Source organism: Colobus angolensis, unplaced genomic scaffold (assembly GCF_000951035.1).
Source record: "Colobus angolensis palliatus isolate OR3802 unplaced genomic scaffold, Cang.pa_1.0 Scaffold244, whole genome shotgun sequence".
Lineage (NCBI taxonomy): Eukaryota > Metazoa > Chordata > Mammalia > Primates > Cercopithecidae > Colobus > Colobus angolensis.
The window spans coordinates 3,731,121-3,747,360 of NW_012115644.1; the positions used below are offsets into that span (position 1 = coordinate 3,731,121).

At 41.5% G+C, this 16,240-nt stretch overlaps 1 protein-coding gene across 2 annotated transcripts in view; it reads left to right on the forward strand.

Annotated features, from left to right (window-relative positions):
• The first annotated feature begins 14,913 nt into the window (after window positions 1-14,913).
• Window positions 14,914-16,240, forward strand: part of SEC24B (SEC24 family member B) — a 94,367-nt gene continuing 93,040 nt past the window's right edge. Inside the window, exon 1 of one of the 2 annotated variants that reach the window (XM_011945748.1) lies at window positions 14,914-15,141. In XM_011945748.1, coding sequence (XP_011801138.1) covers window positions 15,003-15,141 — 139 coding nt within the window. In that variant the 5' untranslated portion in view covers window positions 14,914-15,002. The remainder of the gene's footprint in view (window positions 15,142-16,240) is intronic. The other variant, XM_011945749.1, reaches the window with a different exon arrangement.

A 16,240-nucleotide genomic window follows, 5' to 3' on the forward strand; every position in this document is an offset into this window, starting at 1 on the left:
GGGGGTGGGACGCCCCTGGCGTGGGGCCGGGGTCGGCGTGGGAAAGCTGGGGCCGGGGGTGTTTATGTAATGCGACCCCGGGCCCGAAACCGCCGGGGGCGAGTAGGAGCGACTGAAAAGCTGGGAGCCCGTGTAGTAAAACCCGGTTACCCAGCCAGGGCGCAGGTGAGTTGCCCCGAGCGACCTCTTGGCTGCGGAAGCGGGCCAGAAGCCGAGGCCGCAGAGTGCGTGGTCTGGGGAAGGCTGGTGCAGCCACCCAGCAGGGTGGATTGTGCCCTTCCTGTCTCAGGAAAATTGCTTCGGTTACTGAGGCCCAGCGAACACGCTGCCTTGAGGAAACTTAAGTTTGCACTCAAGTTTGTAGACAAAAGGGTGTAAATATGCTATATAAGTGTAACTGTAACCCTGACCCAGTTCGGCCTCAAGATCTGTCATTGCCGCTGCGGCTGCTGCTCGAGCTTTTGGAGTTTGCTTGTAGTGTTTGAAAGAGAGCAGGTGTAAACGGATTTAAACGAACATCTTTAGATCTGGGTGTTTTTCCTAGCTCCACTTTCAGAGATGGAAAAACGTGCCAGAGTTGGCCCTGCTTTGAGGCAAGGCCTTCATACAGGCAGCAGCCAAATGCAACACGAAAGCCGCTTTCATATTAAGGTCGTGGGCTTTTAGTAGGCTGCAAAATGATCGTCTCTAGGATATGCATTCCCTAATGCTGAGATGTGGAATGTTCGAGGATAGGGGCCAAGGGTGGGGGAATTCTCCTTATAGGCTTGATAATATGTCAGACGAGAACCTTGGAAAGTAATTGACTGAATTTGGAAAAATACCTCTGTCCTGTGTTGGTACGAGAACCAAACTACATTAGTACTCTCCAAATGATTGACCGGTTTCATCTAATTTCCTAGTGAAAATCTACTGAACTTTATGAATTAGTTTAACCAACATCTAAGTTTTACAACTGATGCTTTTCAAATATGAAGTGTATCGTTTGTCCTGAGAAGCAGAGGTTGATTTTTTTTTTATAAACAAAAGTGATACTTTAGCCTCAATATTCTTTGGATCAGCCTTACCTATCAATATTGTACTGAGAGTACATGCTGTACTCTCAGTAGTTGTTGTTTACTATAATCACTTTTGGATATGACCAGGATTATTGGTGTTGTACACCTGAACAAATGTAAAAATATTATTTGTGAGCAGCGTTTGTTCTTGTAACGTTAATATAAGTTCTTGTTTTTGTTTTTAAAATATCTTTATGAAGGAACTAGAAGACGATAATTTAGTAAAAGAGCCCAAGTCTTTTAGAACATTGTAGACTCATGTTTACCAGTGATTCAAGGATTATGTCTTTCCTTGATTTTTTGAATATGCATTATCATCTTAGTGAACAGTTTTTAAAGTGGCAAATGTTTATTTCAACCTTATAAATTTTGTGAATACTCAAGAATGCCAGGATATGTACTCAACCAAGTGTAATCAGAATGTTAAAATCTGTAAGAACAAATCAATGTTTGGATGCCAAATACAGATGATGCTTGAGTTCTCCGGTTTATAATCACTACTTTCCTTTAATGTTGCAATAATCATTTCAACATTTTTTGCGTGCTTACCAGTTGGGTACTCAAGGTTAAGGTAGTAGATGAGACAGAGTCCCTGCCTCTCTCCTGACTTGCCCTGTATTTGATAATGTTTGAATTGGTTCTGGCTAGCCTTGAGGGACTGGACAGATTGGGGTGGGAGGGAAAGGTTGTCTGTAGCAGAGGTTACAGCATGAACTAAAGTTTGGAAATATGAAAGTGCAGGGCAGGCTTGGAAAGTGAAAGGAGTCAAGAGGTGCAGAGGGTGCTGGGTGGCATGGGAAGCCAAGGCATTGAGGCTGAAAGGAACAGGTTAAAAGGGGTCATGTTGCAGAAAGGCCTTAAATGTTATGCTAGGAAATTTGAAAGTTATGGTAACGTATAAGAACTAGGGTCAGGTACAGACAAGGTCTCCCTGTGTTGCCCAGGCTGGTCTGCTGGGCTCAAGTGATCCTCACACCTCATCCTCCAGAAGGATTTTTGTTTTTGTGGAAGGGATTAGTTTAGAGAAACAAGATTGAGACACAAAACAAAATCTTGTTTTGTTTGCTGATCTCAAAAAAAAAAAAATGTTTGCTACATGGTATCAGCATCTAGTAAGCAGTCACTTGGGTTTCTCGTTTGTTTTTCGGCCCTGCATAAAGTAGTTAGCCTTTTAATATAGCTCTGTGGAATTCCAGACATGGTGAAAAAGAAATAGGTCAGAAATATGAGCGTAAAACAGATGGAAATGCAAAACTGGAATGGTACCCAGAGATCACTTACTTCAGTGTTGTGGTGTAATATGAAATACATTTGACCTTTGTCCTGGGTTCCTGAAACAGCTCCTAAAACCCTTGTAATTTCCTGAGTGATAGGAGTGTTGCTTGTTACTCACAAGGAGCCTGTTTTGATCACATTTGAGTTTATGCTAATGAAATGACTTAGGATGGGTCTCCTAGACAGCCTCAGGATGGAGCTGGTCACCAGAAAGACCAAGTGATTACAGAGTTGGGACTTTCAGTCCCCACCCATCATCCCCTTTGAAGGGAAGTGAATGGGCTAGAGATGAAGCTTTATAAAAATTCTAGAACAGTAAAATTTGGTGACCTGGGTTGCTGAACATGTGGAGATGCTGGGAGGGTGGCGACACCTGCCCCCATCCTTTGCCCTGTACATCTCTTTCATTTGGCTGTTCATCTGTATCCTTTATAATAAACAATATAAGTGTTTTCCTGAGTTCCACAAGGCCTTCTACCAAAGTGATTAAACCTAAGGAGGGGGTAGTAGAAGCTCCAGTTTATAGCTGGTTCCTCAGAAGTACAGATGGCAACCTGCTACTTATGATACTTATGATAGGCATCTCACGTAGGGAGCAGTCTTGTGGGACTGAACCCTTAATCTGTGGGATCTGAGTCTAACTTCAGGTAGGTATCTGACTCAGGGATCTGAGTCTAACTTCAGGTCAGAATTAAATTGAATTGGAGGACACCTAGTTGGCGCCTGCTGGGGAAAAATAAAAACAAAAATTCACACATCTGGTCACAGAAGTGGTCTGTGCAGAATGAGAGTACAGTGAAAAAAGTTTTTTGGTTTTTATTGTTTGTTTTAGAGACAGGGTGTCACTCTGCCACCTAGGCTAGAGTCAGTGGCTACATCATAGCTAAGTGCAGCCTCAATCTCCTGGGCTCAAGTGATCCTCCTGCCTCAGCTTCCCAAGTAACTAGGACTACAGGTATGCATCACCACTCTTGGCTAATTATTTTTACTTTTGTAGAGACTGAGTCTCACCATGTAGCCCAGGTTGTTCTCAAACTCCTGGCCTAAAGCAATCCTCCTGCCTAGACCTACCAAAGTCTTGGGATTACAGGCGTGAGCCCCTGGGCTGGACCCTGTTTTTTCTTTTGCAAGTGGTTAGCAAATGGCAAAGTTTTTTTGTTTGTTTGAGACGGAGTCTCGCTCTGTCTTCCAGGCTGGAGTGCAGTGGTGCAATCTCAGCTCACTGCAACCTCCACCTCCTGGGTTCAAGCGATTCTTCTGCCTCAGCCTCCTGAGTAGCGGGGACTACAGGCGCATGCCACCACTCCTGGCTAATTTTTGTATTTTTAGTAGAGATGGAGTTTCACCATGTTGGCCAGGATGGTCTCCATCTCCTGACCTCGCGATCCACCCACCTCAGCCTCCCAAAGTGCTCGGATTACAAACGTGAGCCTCCGAGCCTGGCCCACAAACTTTTTTTTTTAAAAGATTTGTTTTTCCAAAGGGCGTTGTATATAGATCCCTGATAGAGAAATCAGAAAAAAGCAAAGTGGTTGTGGTTAAAATAGAAGTAGAGGTTCAGTTGTTTTTAAGCACAGTTTGAAAAACACAGAGTTCAGTTCCCTAATTTTACAGATGAAATGAAGATTCAGAAAGGTTAAGTAGGTACGTTTTCTACCAATTCTGTGAAAGCTTTGTGAGGGTAGCAGTTTTTTCTGTCTCTTGTTCACGTTGTATAATGAGAGCCTATAACAGTATAGGCAAGTTACAGGTATTCATTAGACGTGTATTAAATGAAGTCTGTTTTGTTTCTCCTAATTCCAACTCCAGGTCTCTTTTTTAAAATTCTTATTTATTTGTTTCAGAGACAGAATCTCACTCTGTCACCCAGGCTGGAGTACAGTGTTGCCATCATAGCTCACTGCACCCTTGAACTCCTGGGCTCAATCTATCTTCCTACCACGGCCTTCTGAGTAGCTGGGACTATAGGTGTGTGCCACCATACACAGCTAACTTTAAAAAAAAAATTGTAGAGACTGATCTCAAACTCCTGGCTTCAAGTGATCCTCCCATCTGGACCTTCCAAAGTACTGGGATTACAGGCATGAGCCACCGTGCCCAGCCTAAAGATTTCTTTCTATTAACAGACTCTAAGAAAATTCTTTTTAGAAACTTTGATGTTTGAGAAGAGTAAGGAATAGGCAGAAAACCGAGTCTTCATGATCACTTTTACTTGTTTTGTAAGTGTAACTGCTAGCATGTTTCCTCCGCTTATTCGAAGATACAGCTTGACTTGATTGAGTCTGTTAAATCTTTCTCTTAAACTTCCTTCCTTGGTGTTGTATTTCTATCCTTCATTTTTCATTGCGCAATATATGGATTTTTAGAACTATTTGTATTTCCATACCAAGCATTAATTGAATATTTCTTACCTTTTACTTTGCCTTTTGGGATTCCTTCCAAAGCTGAGTCCTCAGACATAGGAAGACTGACTAAAATAATACCCTGGTCATGATCTTGTTGGGAGGTCGGGGGCGGGGGGCAGTCAGATTTAATAATAAGCTGCTGGTTTTTAATTTTACTTTTAGGAAGCAAATGGTGCTTATTTTCAAATGAAAGCATATTTTAATCCTTCCATATGCCCTTTTCCAGAATGAAACTACAGTTTTATCACTTTAATTGTCAATAATGCAAGAAAGATGAGATAGTAATGGGAATTACTAGAATTCACTATGGAAGATGTAAATAAACATTCATACAACAGTACTATCGGGTCAGTCACAGGAAACCCTTAAACTTTGAGGGCACATGCAACATTTAAAATGATGTAAATTCTCCCTAGTGTATCTCACATAAGTTATTTTTGATCAGAGCCACATCAGTGTCTCAGGTTTCTCGTCTTCCTTTATAGCTAACCGGAAGCATCAGGTCCTCTCATGAATATACCCCTATGGTATTAAAGTAACTGTGTCTGAATACATAATTTCCTTCTAAGCTGATTTTTTTTTTTTTTTTTTTGAGACTGAGTTTCAGTCTTGTTGACCAGGCTGGAGTGCAATGGCGCAATCTCAGCAGACCGCAACCTCTGCCTCCCAGGTTCAAGGGATTCTCCTGCCTCAGCCTCCCAAGTAGCTGGGATTACAGGCATGCTTCACCATGCCTGGCTAATTTTGTATTTTTAGTAGAGACAGGGTTTCTCCATGTTGGTCAGGCTGGTCTGAAACTACCAACCTCAGGTAATCCACCCACCTCAGCCTCCCAAAGTACTGGGATTACAGGCATGAGTCACTGCGCCAAGCTCTAAGCTGATTAATAGATATCTCAAAGATCTTAAAGTAGGCTGGGCGTGGTGGCTCTTGCCTTTTAATCCCAGCACTTTGGGAGGCTGAGGCGGGCAGATCACCTGAGGTCGGGAGTTCGAGACCAGCCTGGCCAACATGGTGAAACCCCGTCTCTACTAAAAATACAAAAATTAGCCGGGCATGGTGGCATGCGCCTGTAATCCCAGCTACTTGGGAGGCTGAAGCAGGAGAATCGCTTGAACCCGGGAGGCGGAGGTTGTGATGAGCCGAGATCATGCCGTCACACTCCAGCCCGGGGCACAAGAGCGAGACTTTGTCTCAAAAAAAAATCTTAAAGTATTCACTCCATATGTAAGCAAGTGTCTCATATCTGGGTTTAGTTTTTATTTTTAATTTCTATATATATTGTTTTAGTTGTTTGCAGTGTCTTTTTACTCCCCCTCCCCCCAGGTTTCTGGGATTGTAGCAGTAATTAATTTTGTAAACCATATTCATTGCCACCACTACTATTTCATGTTACTTTATCTTTCCAATTCATGTGTAATCCCTGAAGTATTTTATGCTAAAGGTATTAAAATAGAATAATTTCTTTCCTAGAAATGAGGCCTCTTCATTGTCAGCATTGTTAGAAAAGATCATGTTATATATTTTCATCTCTGGAGAAGCCACTATTTTCAATAGGCTAAGCATACTCAGATTTGTCCAGAAGGTGTGGACTAGTGAAAAGGTTATATATAGGCTTTGATACAGCCCAAATTTTTGTGGAGAAACTTACTTAACATGCTTCAGGGTGTAATGATACCTTTCTTACAGAGTTGTTGAGAGAATTACATTAAATGAGGTACTATTTTTAAAGTACTTAGCCCTAGAAGGGGCTTAGCAATTAGAGTCCCTCTCTTCCATTTTCTTCAGAACACCATTTTATAAATTCTTCAGGTAGCAGAAACCATATGGGTTTTGTTCATCATATGCCCAGTAGTAGCAGCTTGTAATAGGCACTCAATTAAATGAACTTAGCTTCCTATTCATTGCTGCTTTTGAAGACTGGCCACTGACAGGAGTCTGTGTGCCAGCTCCCTCTCCCCTTTTTTGTATTTAAGGCTCAGTCACTATTTTAGTCTTATCTTTATTTTTTCTGCTTTCCAGTCCTCCATCCCTTACGTCCACAAATGTATTCTTGGAAGGTTTCTGGTAATAGGCCATCTACCTTAGCTAGTTTGCTTATGGAAAGGTAACTTTAATGGGTTTTAAGTTTTCTAAAATTGTGTGCCAAAAGTCATTTGTAACAGGAACTGAGGAAAAGCAGGATGAAGTATTGAGAGGGAGTGGTAAAAATCATGTCTTGCCTAGCCTGTGGCCAAGTCTTAACTTGTTTAACCTTAGGATTTCTGATTAATGGGTATTGTGAAATGCGCTATAAGCCCGGCTTTGGAACCGGCAATGCCTGGCTTCTTTACTACTTACCAACGATTTGAATTCATATGAATTAGTGAGCTTTCGTGGCCCTGTTTATTTGCATATAAAAGATGATAGTGATACTTCACAGAATTGTTTGAGAAGCATATCAGATTATACGTAGAAAAGCAAGGTATCTGGCATGTAGTAGATTCTGAACCAATATTAGTTTTCTTTTCTTTCTTTTTTTTTGAGACAGGGCCTCACTTTGTCACCCAGGCTGGAGTGCAGTGATATGATCACAGCTCACTGCAGTCTTGACCTCCCCGGGTTAAGGTGATTCTCTCACTTCAGCCTCCTGAGTAGCTAGGACTACAGGGGCATGCCACTATGCCCAGCTAATTTTTGTATTTTTTGTAGAGACGGAGTTTCACCATGTTGCCCAGGCTCAAGTGATTCTCCCACCTCAGCCTCCCAGAGGGCTGGGATTACAGGCGTGAGCCACCATGTGTGGCCATGGTTTTCTTTTGGCGCCTCACTCATAGCACTCATTGTCATGGTATCCAAGAAGTATAAATGATGTTGTAGCAGGAATAATCTATACTTAATGCAGTGAGATTTAATCCAGTTGTTTACATAGCCTGTGTCTGTAGGCTCTCTCCGCCAGCAGTGACTGGAACGGTTACCTTCATCCTCAGGTGTATTTGCGGTTTATGGAATGTAGGAGAGAAAGAATACAAGAAAACATTTCTCTCAGAGCTTGGGAAGCTCTATAATTGTTAGCTTTGCATTATAATAATCTAGGATATCCAGATGTAATCTGAGACTCCTCATTTTTGAAATCACCAAGGTTTCTAATTGCCTGTTTCCTTAGGAGTGTGTGGGTATGCAAGTGTGCACATTTTTATGCTCATTAAAAATCTGTATTTTGGCATTGCTAGTGATACCTTATTGGCAGGGAGAGTATATTAAAATATTCAGTAATCAGTACTGCGTATACTGACTGCTAAATGGATACCATCCTTCATACCAGAGCAGGATCCTATAAGCTTCCAGCTGTGCCAGGCATTAGTCCTTCAGCTGCTGGATTATGAGAAGGTTTGGGCTAGCATGGTGGGGTAAAGCAGGGAAATTGGACCACGGCTATGACTCATTACCAAGTGATTCAGAGCTTTTTTAATATTTTAACAAAGATAATTGTTAAAATGCATACCTGGGTGCATACTGACTGAATATTGGCCTATTTCTTCGTAATTAAGTGATGAATGAATTCAGTGATTAAATTCTTCTATGTGATTCTACCTCAAAGTTAATATGAATTTATCTTAGTAGGATAGAGGAGCTTGTACTTTGCTGACCTTGATGTTTGTGTTCAGATAATGGAAAGTGAAATCTGACTTTGATCCGACTGAAAAAAAAAGTTGGAATTCAATTCAGGAAAATGTTCATGAAACAAACATTTTTAATATTAAAATGTGTCAGGGAGGGCAAATGATCATGCTATTATGGAAATCTTAGGAGTAGTCAAATTAGAGACATGGTTTTTATTTTCTCTCTTCATTTTTTTCTTTTTAAACAATAATTGTTGTATGGTGGAAATCGTGACTGTTACAATCACTATTCAGGTAACTTGCTTTATTTTTGTGTTTTCCTGTATGTTTATATTACTCATTTATCAATTTTGCACATTTATATTAGGGTTGGTAACCTTTTTGTGTCAAATGTTTTTTTCCTATAAAATGGCTGTTTTGTAACGTTGGAGTAATCCTATTTTGATGCTTTATTTTCCTTGAAATTTTCTTAACTTTATATTTATGATAATATCTCTTAAGCGAGCCTTTAGTACCAGTTAGTCCTGTGGTATTTTCCTGCTCTATTCCCAGTGTCACATTTTTCCCCTTTTCACTCAAATTCTCAATATCCTCCCTCTCTGTCTCCCTTTCCAATGATGACCTTACTTATTTTACTAAGAAATTGAAAGCAATCTGACAATCTGAAGGTAAAGTATTAATTTTCTGCCATCAAATCTATCAGTCTTCCTGCATATTATCATTCTTGCCTTATCTGAGACAAATTCAGATTATTTGGGTACAGAATTCTGTTCTCTCTCTTTTAAGAACTTTGTCTCTGCGATTATCTCATTTACCATCAATTTTGATCTTAAACACCTGAACCTTATTTTATGCAGTGCATATGTAATCCTGACAGTTATGTATAACTTTTATTTTAGAGACGAGATCTCACTGTGTTGCCTGGGATGGTCTCGAACTCCTGGGCTCAAGTGACCCTCCAGCCTCTGTCTCCCAGAGTGCTGGGATTACAGGCATGAGACACCAAGCCTGGCCTATAAATTTAATTCACAATTTCTAGCAAATATTTATTTAGCTCCTCTTTACATAACATTTTGTGCTAATACTCTGGGCATACAAATGTGAATGTTCTCTGCACTCCAGGACTTCTCTACCCCTCAGTAAAAGAGGAAAGGACTGTTAGCACTGAACATCTCTTTCCTTCATAAGGTCTGTGAGAAGGGTGCCCAGAGTTCTGAAGAGGAAACAATTCTTTTTGGTTAAAGTAATAGGGAATCTTAACAGAAGAAGTTAGATAGAACTTCAGCTGTATCTAAAATGGCGGACACATTTTGAATTGTCAGGTAAAAATGCATGAATCAAAGGTAACGAATTTAAAAAATGTACTCTGAGCAGTGCAGGGGTACAAGGGAGAGAGAGTAATGAAAGAATAGTCTGGGCCTGGTATGATGGCTCATGCCTGTAATCCCAGCACTTTGGGAGGCTGAGGTGGGTGGATCACCTGAGGTCAGGGGTTGGAGATCAGCCTAGCCAACATGGTAAAAAACCCATCTCTACTAAAAATAAAAAACTAGCTGGGTGTAGTGGCCAGTGCCTGTAATCCCAGCTACTTCCGAGGCTGAGGCAGGAGAATCGTTGGAACCCGGGAGGCGGAGGTTGCAGTGAACTGCAATCGCACCATTGCACTCCAGTCTGGGCAACAAGCGCTAAACTCTGTCTCAGAAAAAAAAAAAAGAATAGCTTTTACAATTATGTTGGGGCTGTTAATGGAGGTTCCTGGAAATTGTCCTAAGAAGTTTAGACTTCATTTGGATCAAGAGCCACTAAAGACTGTATGGTAAGGAATGTTAAAAAGTACTCTGGTAGTGTTAGTAATGAATTAGAGGGAAGTAAAAGTGGAGTAAAGGGAAGTCATTTAGGGAATTTTTTCAAACCAAATCCTATTTCATATGCCCTAAAGAGATCCTGTGGTTTTTTGTTTGTTTGTTTGTTTTTGGTACAGGGACTAGACTTGCATGAAATATTTGTTTTATAAATTTTAATTTTCGTGTTAAGTTTTCTTAAAGCAGGAAGATAATCAGTTTTCCTTTTGTGAGAATCTAGTGTCTGAAAGGAGATTATGCTACCGAGACAGATACGTGCTGGGGGTAGATGTTGTAATAATTTAGTCTTGCTTGGGAGGGCATACATATGCTTATAGAAAACCATAGGCTGTATCTTGCTGGTACCTGATAGTATCAGTCAGGCTGACCAGCTGAGCAGCTCCATTGAAAAGATTATAGACCATTTGTAAAAAATCTTTTATTTCTTCATTCAGATTCAGATACAGATCATCATTGAGTACCAGTGAGTAGATAATGTGTTAGAATCATCTGTTTCCCTCTTTTATTTGACATAGTTCACTTGAAGCTAAGAATATAAAATTCTTTCAGAGATTATATAAAAACTGAATTTTTTTAGTTTTGTTTGTTGTTTTGACACAGGGTCTCACTGTGTCACCCAAACTGGAGTATAGTGGCGCAATCACTGCTCACTGCAACCTCGATCTCCTGGGGTTAGGTGATCCACCTCAGCCTCTTGAGTAGCTGGGACTACAGGTGTGCACCACTACATCTGCCTAATTTTATGTAATTTTTGTAGAGATGGAGTTTTGGTCTGTTGTCCAGGCTGGTCTTGAACTGGACTCAAGCAGTCTACTGCCTCAGCCTCCCAAAGTGCTGGGATTACAAGCACATCCGACCATTTTTTAGTTTGTTTGTTTTGTTTTGTTTGTTTGTTTTTCTTTTGAGACAGAGTCTTGCTCTGTTGCCCAGGCTGGAGTGCAGTGGCACAGTCTTGGCTCACTGCAAGCTCCATCACCTGGGTTCATGCCATTCTCCTGACTCAGCCTCCCAAGTAGCTGGGAGAACAGGCACCTGCCACCATGTCCAGCTAATTTTTTTTTTTTTGGATTTTTAGTAGAGATGGCGTTTCACCATGTTAGCCAGTATGGTCTCGATCTCCTGACCTCGTGATTTACCTGTCTCAGCCTCCCAAAGTGCTAGGATTACAGGCATGAGCCACTGCGCCCAGCCTGTTATTTTTATTATTTTATTTTATTTATTTTTTTGAGACAGGATCTCACTCTGTCACCCAGGCTGGAGTGCAGTGGTACAATCTTGGCTCAATGCAGCCTCGACCTCCTGGGCTGAAGCAAACCTAGCACCTCAGCCTCCCGAGTACCTGGGACTACAGGCACAAACCACCACACCTGTGTAATTTTTAATTTCATTATTGTAAAGATGAAGTCTCACTATGTTGCCTGGGCTGCTCTCAAACTCCTGGACTCAAGCTCCTGGACTCAAGCAGTCCCCCTGCCTCAGCCTCCCAAAGTGCTGCGATCGCAGGCATGAGCCACCACACCCAGCCCATTGTTTAGTTTTTCGATGATTATTTGATGCTTATTTGTAAGGCATTGTATTGGGCAATTAGGTGTAATAATCAAATTAATTTATTCTAAAAATCCTTTTTCACATTTTTTACCTCTGAAATTGGGGTGCATTTTTGAATCAGTGGAATTCTAAAGTTGCTTTCCATAAAGTCAAGTCTTAATATAGTTGTATGAAAATCTGCCATTGATACCTGATGTGGTAGGCTGAATAATGGGTCCCCCAGCCAGCTGTGATTAAGTTAAGGATCTTGAGATGGGGTTTTCCTGGAACTTGGTAGGCCTGGTATAATCACAGTGGTTCTTATTAGAGAGACACAGGACAAGTCAGAGCCAGCAGCGAAAGAAATGTGAAGTGGAAGCAATATTATGTAATGGCATGCATTCACTTGTAGGATTAGAGAATGTTCTCCTGGAGGAAGAGCTGAGCTGAGATCTAAAGAATAAGTTAAGAATTGGTCAGGTGAAACAGAAGAGAGTATTTTGGAAGGTTCCATGTAGAGTGAAAAGCCTATCTGAAGATTGAGAGGTGAGCAAGCATGGCTTGAAAAAAATTTAGCATGATAAGGATATGTGCAGAACAGTGATTCTCAGCCTTTTCATATTCATTCATACTCATGGCTACTTTAGTGCTAAAATTTTTGGTGGCATTCTTTTTTTTTTTTTTTTTTTTTGAGACGGAGTCTCGCTCTGTCGCCCAGGCTGGAGTGCAGTGGCCAGATCTCAGCTCACTGCAAGCTCCATCTGCCGAGTTTACGCCATTCTCCTGCCTCAGCCTCCCGAGTAGCTGGGACTACAGGCACCCGCCACTTCGCCCGGCTAGTTTTTTGTATTTTTTAGTAGAGATGGGGTTTCACCGGGTTAGCCAGGATGGTCTCGATCTCCTGACCTCGTGATCCGCCCGTCTCGACCTCCCAAAGTGCTGGGATTACAGGCTTGAGCCACTGCGCCCGGCCAAGGTGGCGTTCTTAAAGGAATTACACTTTGAACACTTGTATTAAAATAAAAGTTTAAAAAAAAGTATCACATACTCACTTGATCCCCTTCAGAAGCCTCTACAAGACAGCTTAAAATAAAACTGTCTTCTGCCTTGATGAACCTCTTTTAGGGCCTCTTGAGGCAAAACTCAAGCATACAATCTTACTTGATGTTCTTCTGTGGCTTCTTTGCTTTTTTGTGGCAAACAGTATTTTTTCCCACCAGCTCAGCATTCTATTTGACTTCACCATATCAGTAAGTATCTTAAGTGTAGCAAAATTAAATTTTATTTATTGATCAAATGTTGGCAGAGGCATGTGGAAGACTTGCAGTGTACCAGTATATTAAGGCATACCTCTTTAAAATTATTGTATGAAGAGGTGGTGAGTGATAAAGCAGGAGTGATAAGCAGGGGTCAGATTATGGAGAGTCTTCGCATTGTTTTCTATTTACTGCTGTTGTAGCAGATGACCACAAATTGGTGGCTTCAAACAACATGAATTTATCACCTATAGGTTAGAAGTCCACCTGAGTTAAAATCAAGGCATCTACAGGGCTGCATTCTCTTCTAGAGAATCTAAGGGAGAATTAATTTCTTGCCTTTGTCAGATAGCTTCTAGATGCTGCCTACATTCCTTGGCTCATGGCCCACTTTCTCCATGTTCAAAGCCAGCAACATTGCATCTCTCTTGAGAATTCTTCTATAGTCACATCTCCCTCTGACTCTTCTACCCCTCCTGTTCTGCTCTTAAGGATGCTTGTGATTATATTGGTCTCACCTGGGTAATCAAGAATCTGTTTCAAGGTCAGCTGATTAACATTCTTAATACCATGTGCAACCTTAGTTCCCCTTTGCCAGGTAATCTAACATATTCACAAGTTCAGAGATTAGGATATGGACGTATGTTTTATTGGTCATGTTAAATAATTTGAATTTTTTGTGTGTGTGTGGCAAGAGAAACCATTAGAAGGCATCATACCAGGGAGTAACAATATCAGATCTGGTTTTTAGGTAAATCACTCTGGCTATGTTTGGTGTGTCATACAATTTAATAGGTCATTTCCAGCACCTTTTTCTACTGATATATTAAAAACTTTATCTTGCAATAATTTTAGACTTACAGAAGTGTTGCAAAGATAGTACAGAAAGTGTAGTACTACCTTCAGTCAGCTTCCTCTAACAATTACTTATGAAACTTTTTGTTTTTTTGAGACAGAGTCTCGCTCTGTTGCCCAGGCTGGAGTGCAGTGATGTGATCTCTGCTCACTATAACCTCGGCCTCCCAGATTCAAGCGATTCTCCTGCCTCAGCCTCCTGAGTATCGGAGACTACAGGCACTTGCCACCATGCCTGGCTAATTTTTGTGTTTTTGTATTTTTAGTAGAGATGGGGTTTCGCCATGTTGGCCAGGCTGTTCTTGAACTCCTGACCTGCCCACCTCAGCCTCCCAAAGTGCTGGGATTTACAGGTATGAGCCACTGTGCCCAGCCCATCTTCCAAAACTTTGGTACATTTATCAAAACCAGCAAATTAACATTAGTGAAATAAAATTACAAATTGTATTGATGTTTCACCAGTTTTTACATGAATGTCTTTTTTTCTGTTTCAGGATTTAATTCAGAATATCATGTTGTATTTAGTTGTCATGTCTCCTTAGCCTGTAGTCTGACAGTTTCTTAGTCTTGTCTTTTTTTTTTTTTTTTTTTTAATGACTTCCTTGCTTTTGAAGAGTACTGATTAGGTATTTTGTAGACAGTTCCTCACTTTGAGCTTGCTGATGCTTTCACATTATTAGATTGTGTGTATGAATTTTTCATAAGAATAGCACAGTGGTGAAGTACGCTTCTTATTGAGTCATTTCAGGGTTTGCATGGTACTAGCTTGTTTTATTTCTGATCATGTTAACCTTGGGCACTTGACTTGGTTAAGAGGGTTGTCTTAGCTCAGGCTGCTGTATTGAAACACCATTGACTGAGGCTTAAACAACAGATATTTCTTTTCTTTCTTTGAGGCAGTGTCTCACTATCACCTGGGTTGGAATATAGTGGCTCAATCATGGTTCACTGAAGCCTTGACCTCCCAGGCTCAAACAGTCCTCCCACCTCAGCCTCCCAAGTAGCTGGGACTATAGGCATGTGCCACCATGCCTGGCTAATTTTTTTATTTTTATTTTTTTTTGTAGAGACAGGGTTTCACCATGTTGCCCAAGCTAGTCTTGAACTCCTGGACCCAAGCAATCTGCCTGCCTTGGCCTCCCAAGTTGCTGGGATTACAGGCATGAGCCACTGCGCCCAGACATTTATTTTTACAACAGTTCTGGAGGCTGGAAGTTTGAGATCAGAGTGTCAGTATGGTCATATTCTAGTGAGGGCCCTCTATCCACCTTGTCACTGTGTGCTCACATGGCCTTTTCTTGGTATGTGCACATAGAGAGATCTCGCTCTTCTTTTTATAAGGGCACTCCTTCTCTCATGGTGGTCCTGCCTTCATGACCTAATGTAAACCTGTTTACTTCCCAAAGGCCCCACCTCCTAACACCATCAAATTCAGCCTCAGCATAGTTTTGAGGGGACATAAACATTGAGTCTATAATAGAGGGATGTCTATGAGGTTCTTCCTCTGTAAAGTTATTTTTTCCTTTTCATGGTCTGTTTATTAGGAGTGATTCACTTAACTCTAGCCTACTTTCAAAAGAAAGAGAAACTGGATGCAGTGGCTCACACCTGTAATCTCAGCACTTTGGGAAGCTGAAGCAGGAAGATTACTTGAGGCCAGAAGTTTGAGACCAGCCTGGCTAACATAGACCTTGTTTCTACAAACAAAGTAAAATTATTACCAGGGTGTGGTTGCACTTGCCTGTAGTCCCACCTACTCTGGAGGCTGAGATGGGAGGTTCACTTGAGTCCAGGGCTTCAAGGTTACAGTAAGCTATGATCACACCTTTGTAGTCCAGACTGGGTGACAGAGCAAGACCCTGTCTCTTTAAAATGTAGGAAAAAAAGGGAATTAAACTCTGCCTCCTGCAATGAGGTGTACCAAATGATTTGTGGGCTTATGTTCAGATCACCACAGTAATTAATAAATATTCTTTGGGAGATACTTTGAAGTTAGTCTACCATTCTGTTTCTTCTCAAAATTTCACTCACAGCTGGGTGCAGTGGCTCACACCTATAATCCCAGCACTTTGGGAGGCCAAGGCGGGTGGATCACCAGGGCAGAAGTTCAAGACCAGCCTGGCCAGGATGGTGAAACCCCGTCTCTACTAAAAATACAAAAATTAACTGGACGTGGTGGCAGGCACCTGTAATCCCAGCTACTTGGGAGGCTGAGGCAGGAGAATCGCTTGAACCCTGGGGGGCAGAGGTTTCAGAGAGCCAATATTGCACCACTGCATTCCAACCCGGGTGACAGAGTGAGACTCGTCTCAAAAAAAAAAAAATTGGCCGGGCGCGGTGGCTCAAGCCTGTAATCCCAGCACTTTGGGAGGCCGAGACGGGCGGATCACGAGGTCAGGA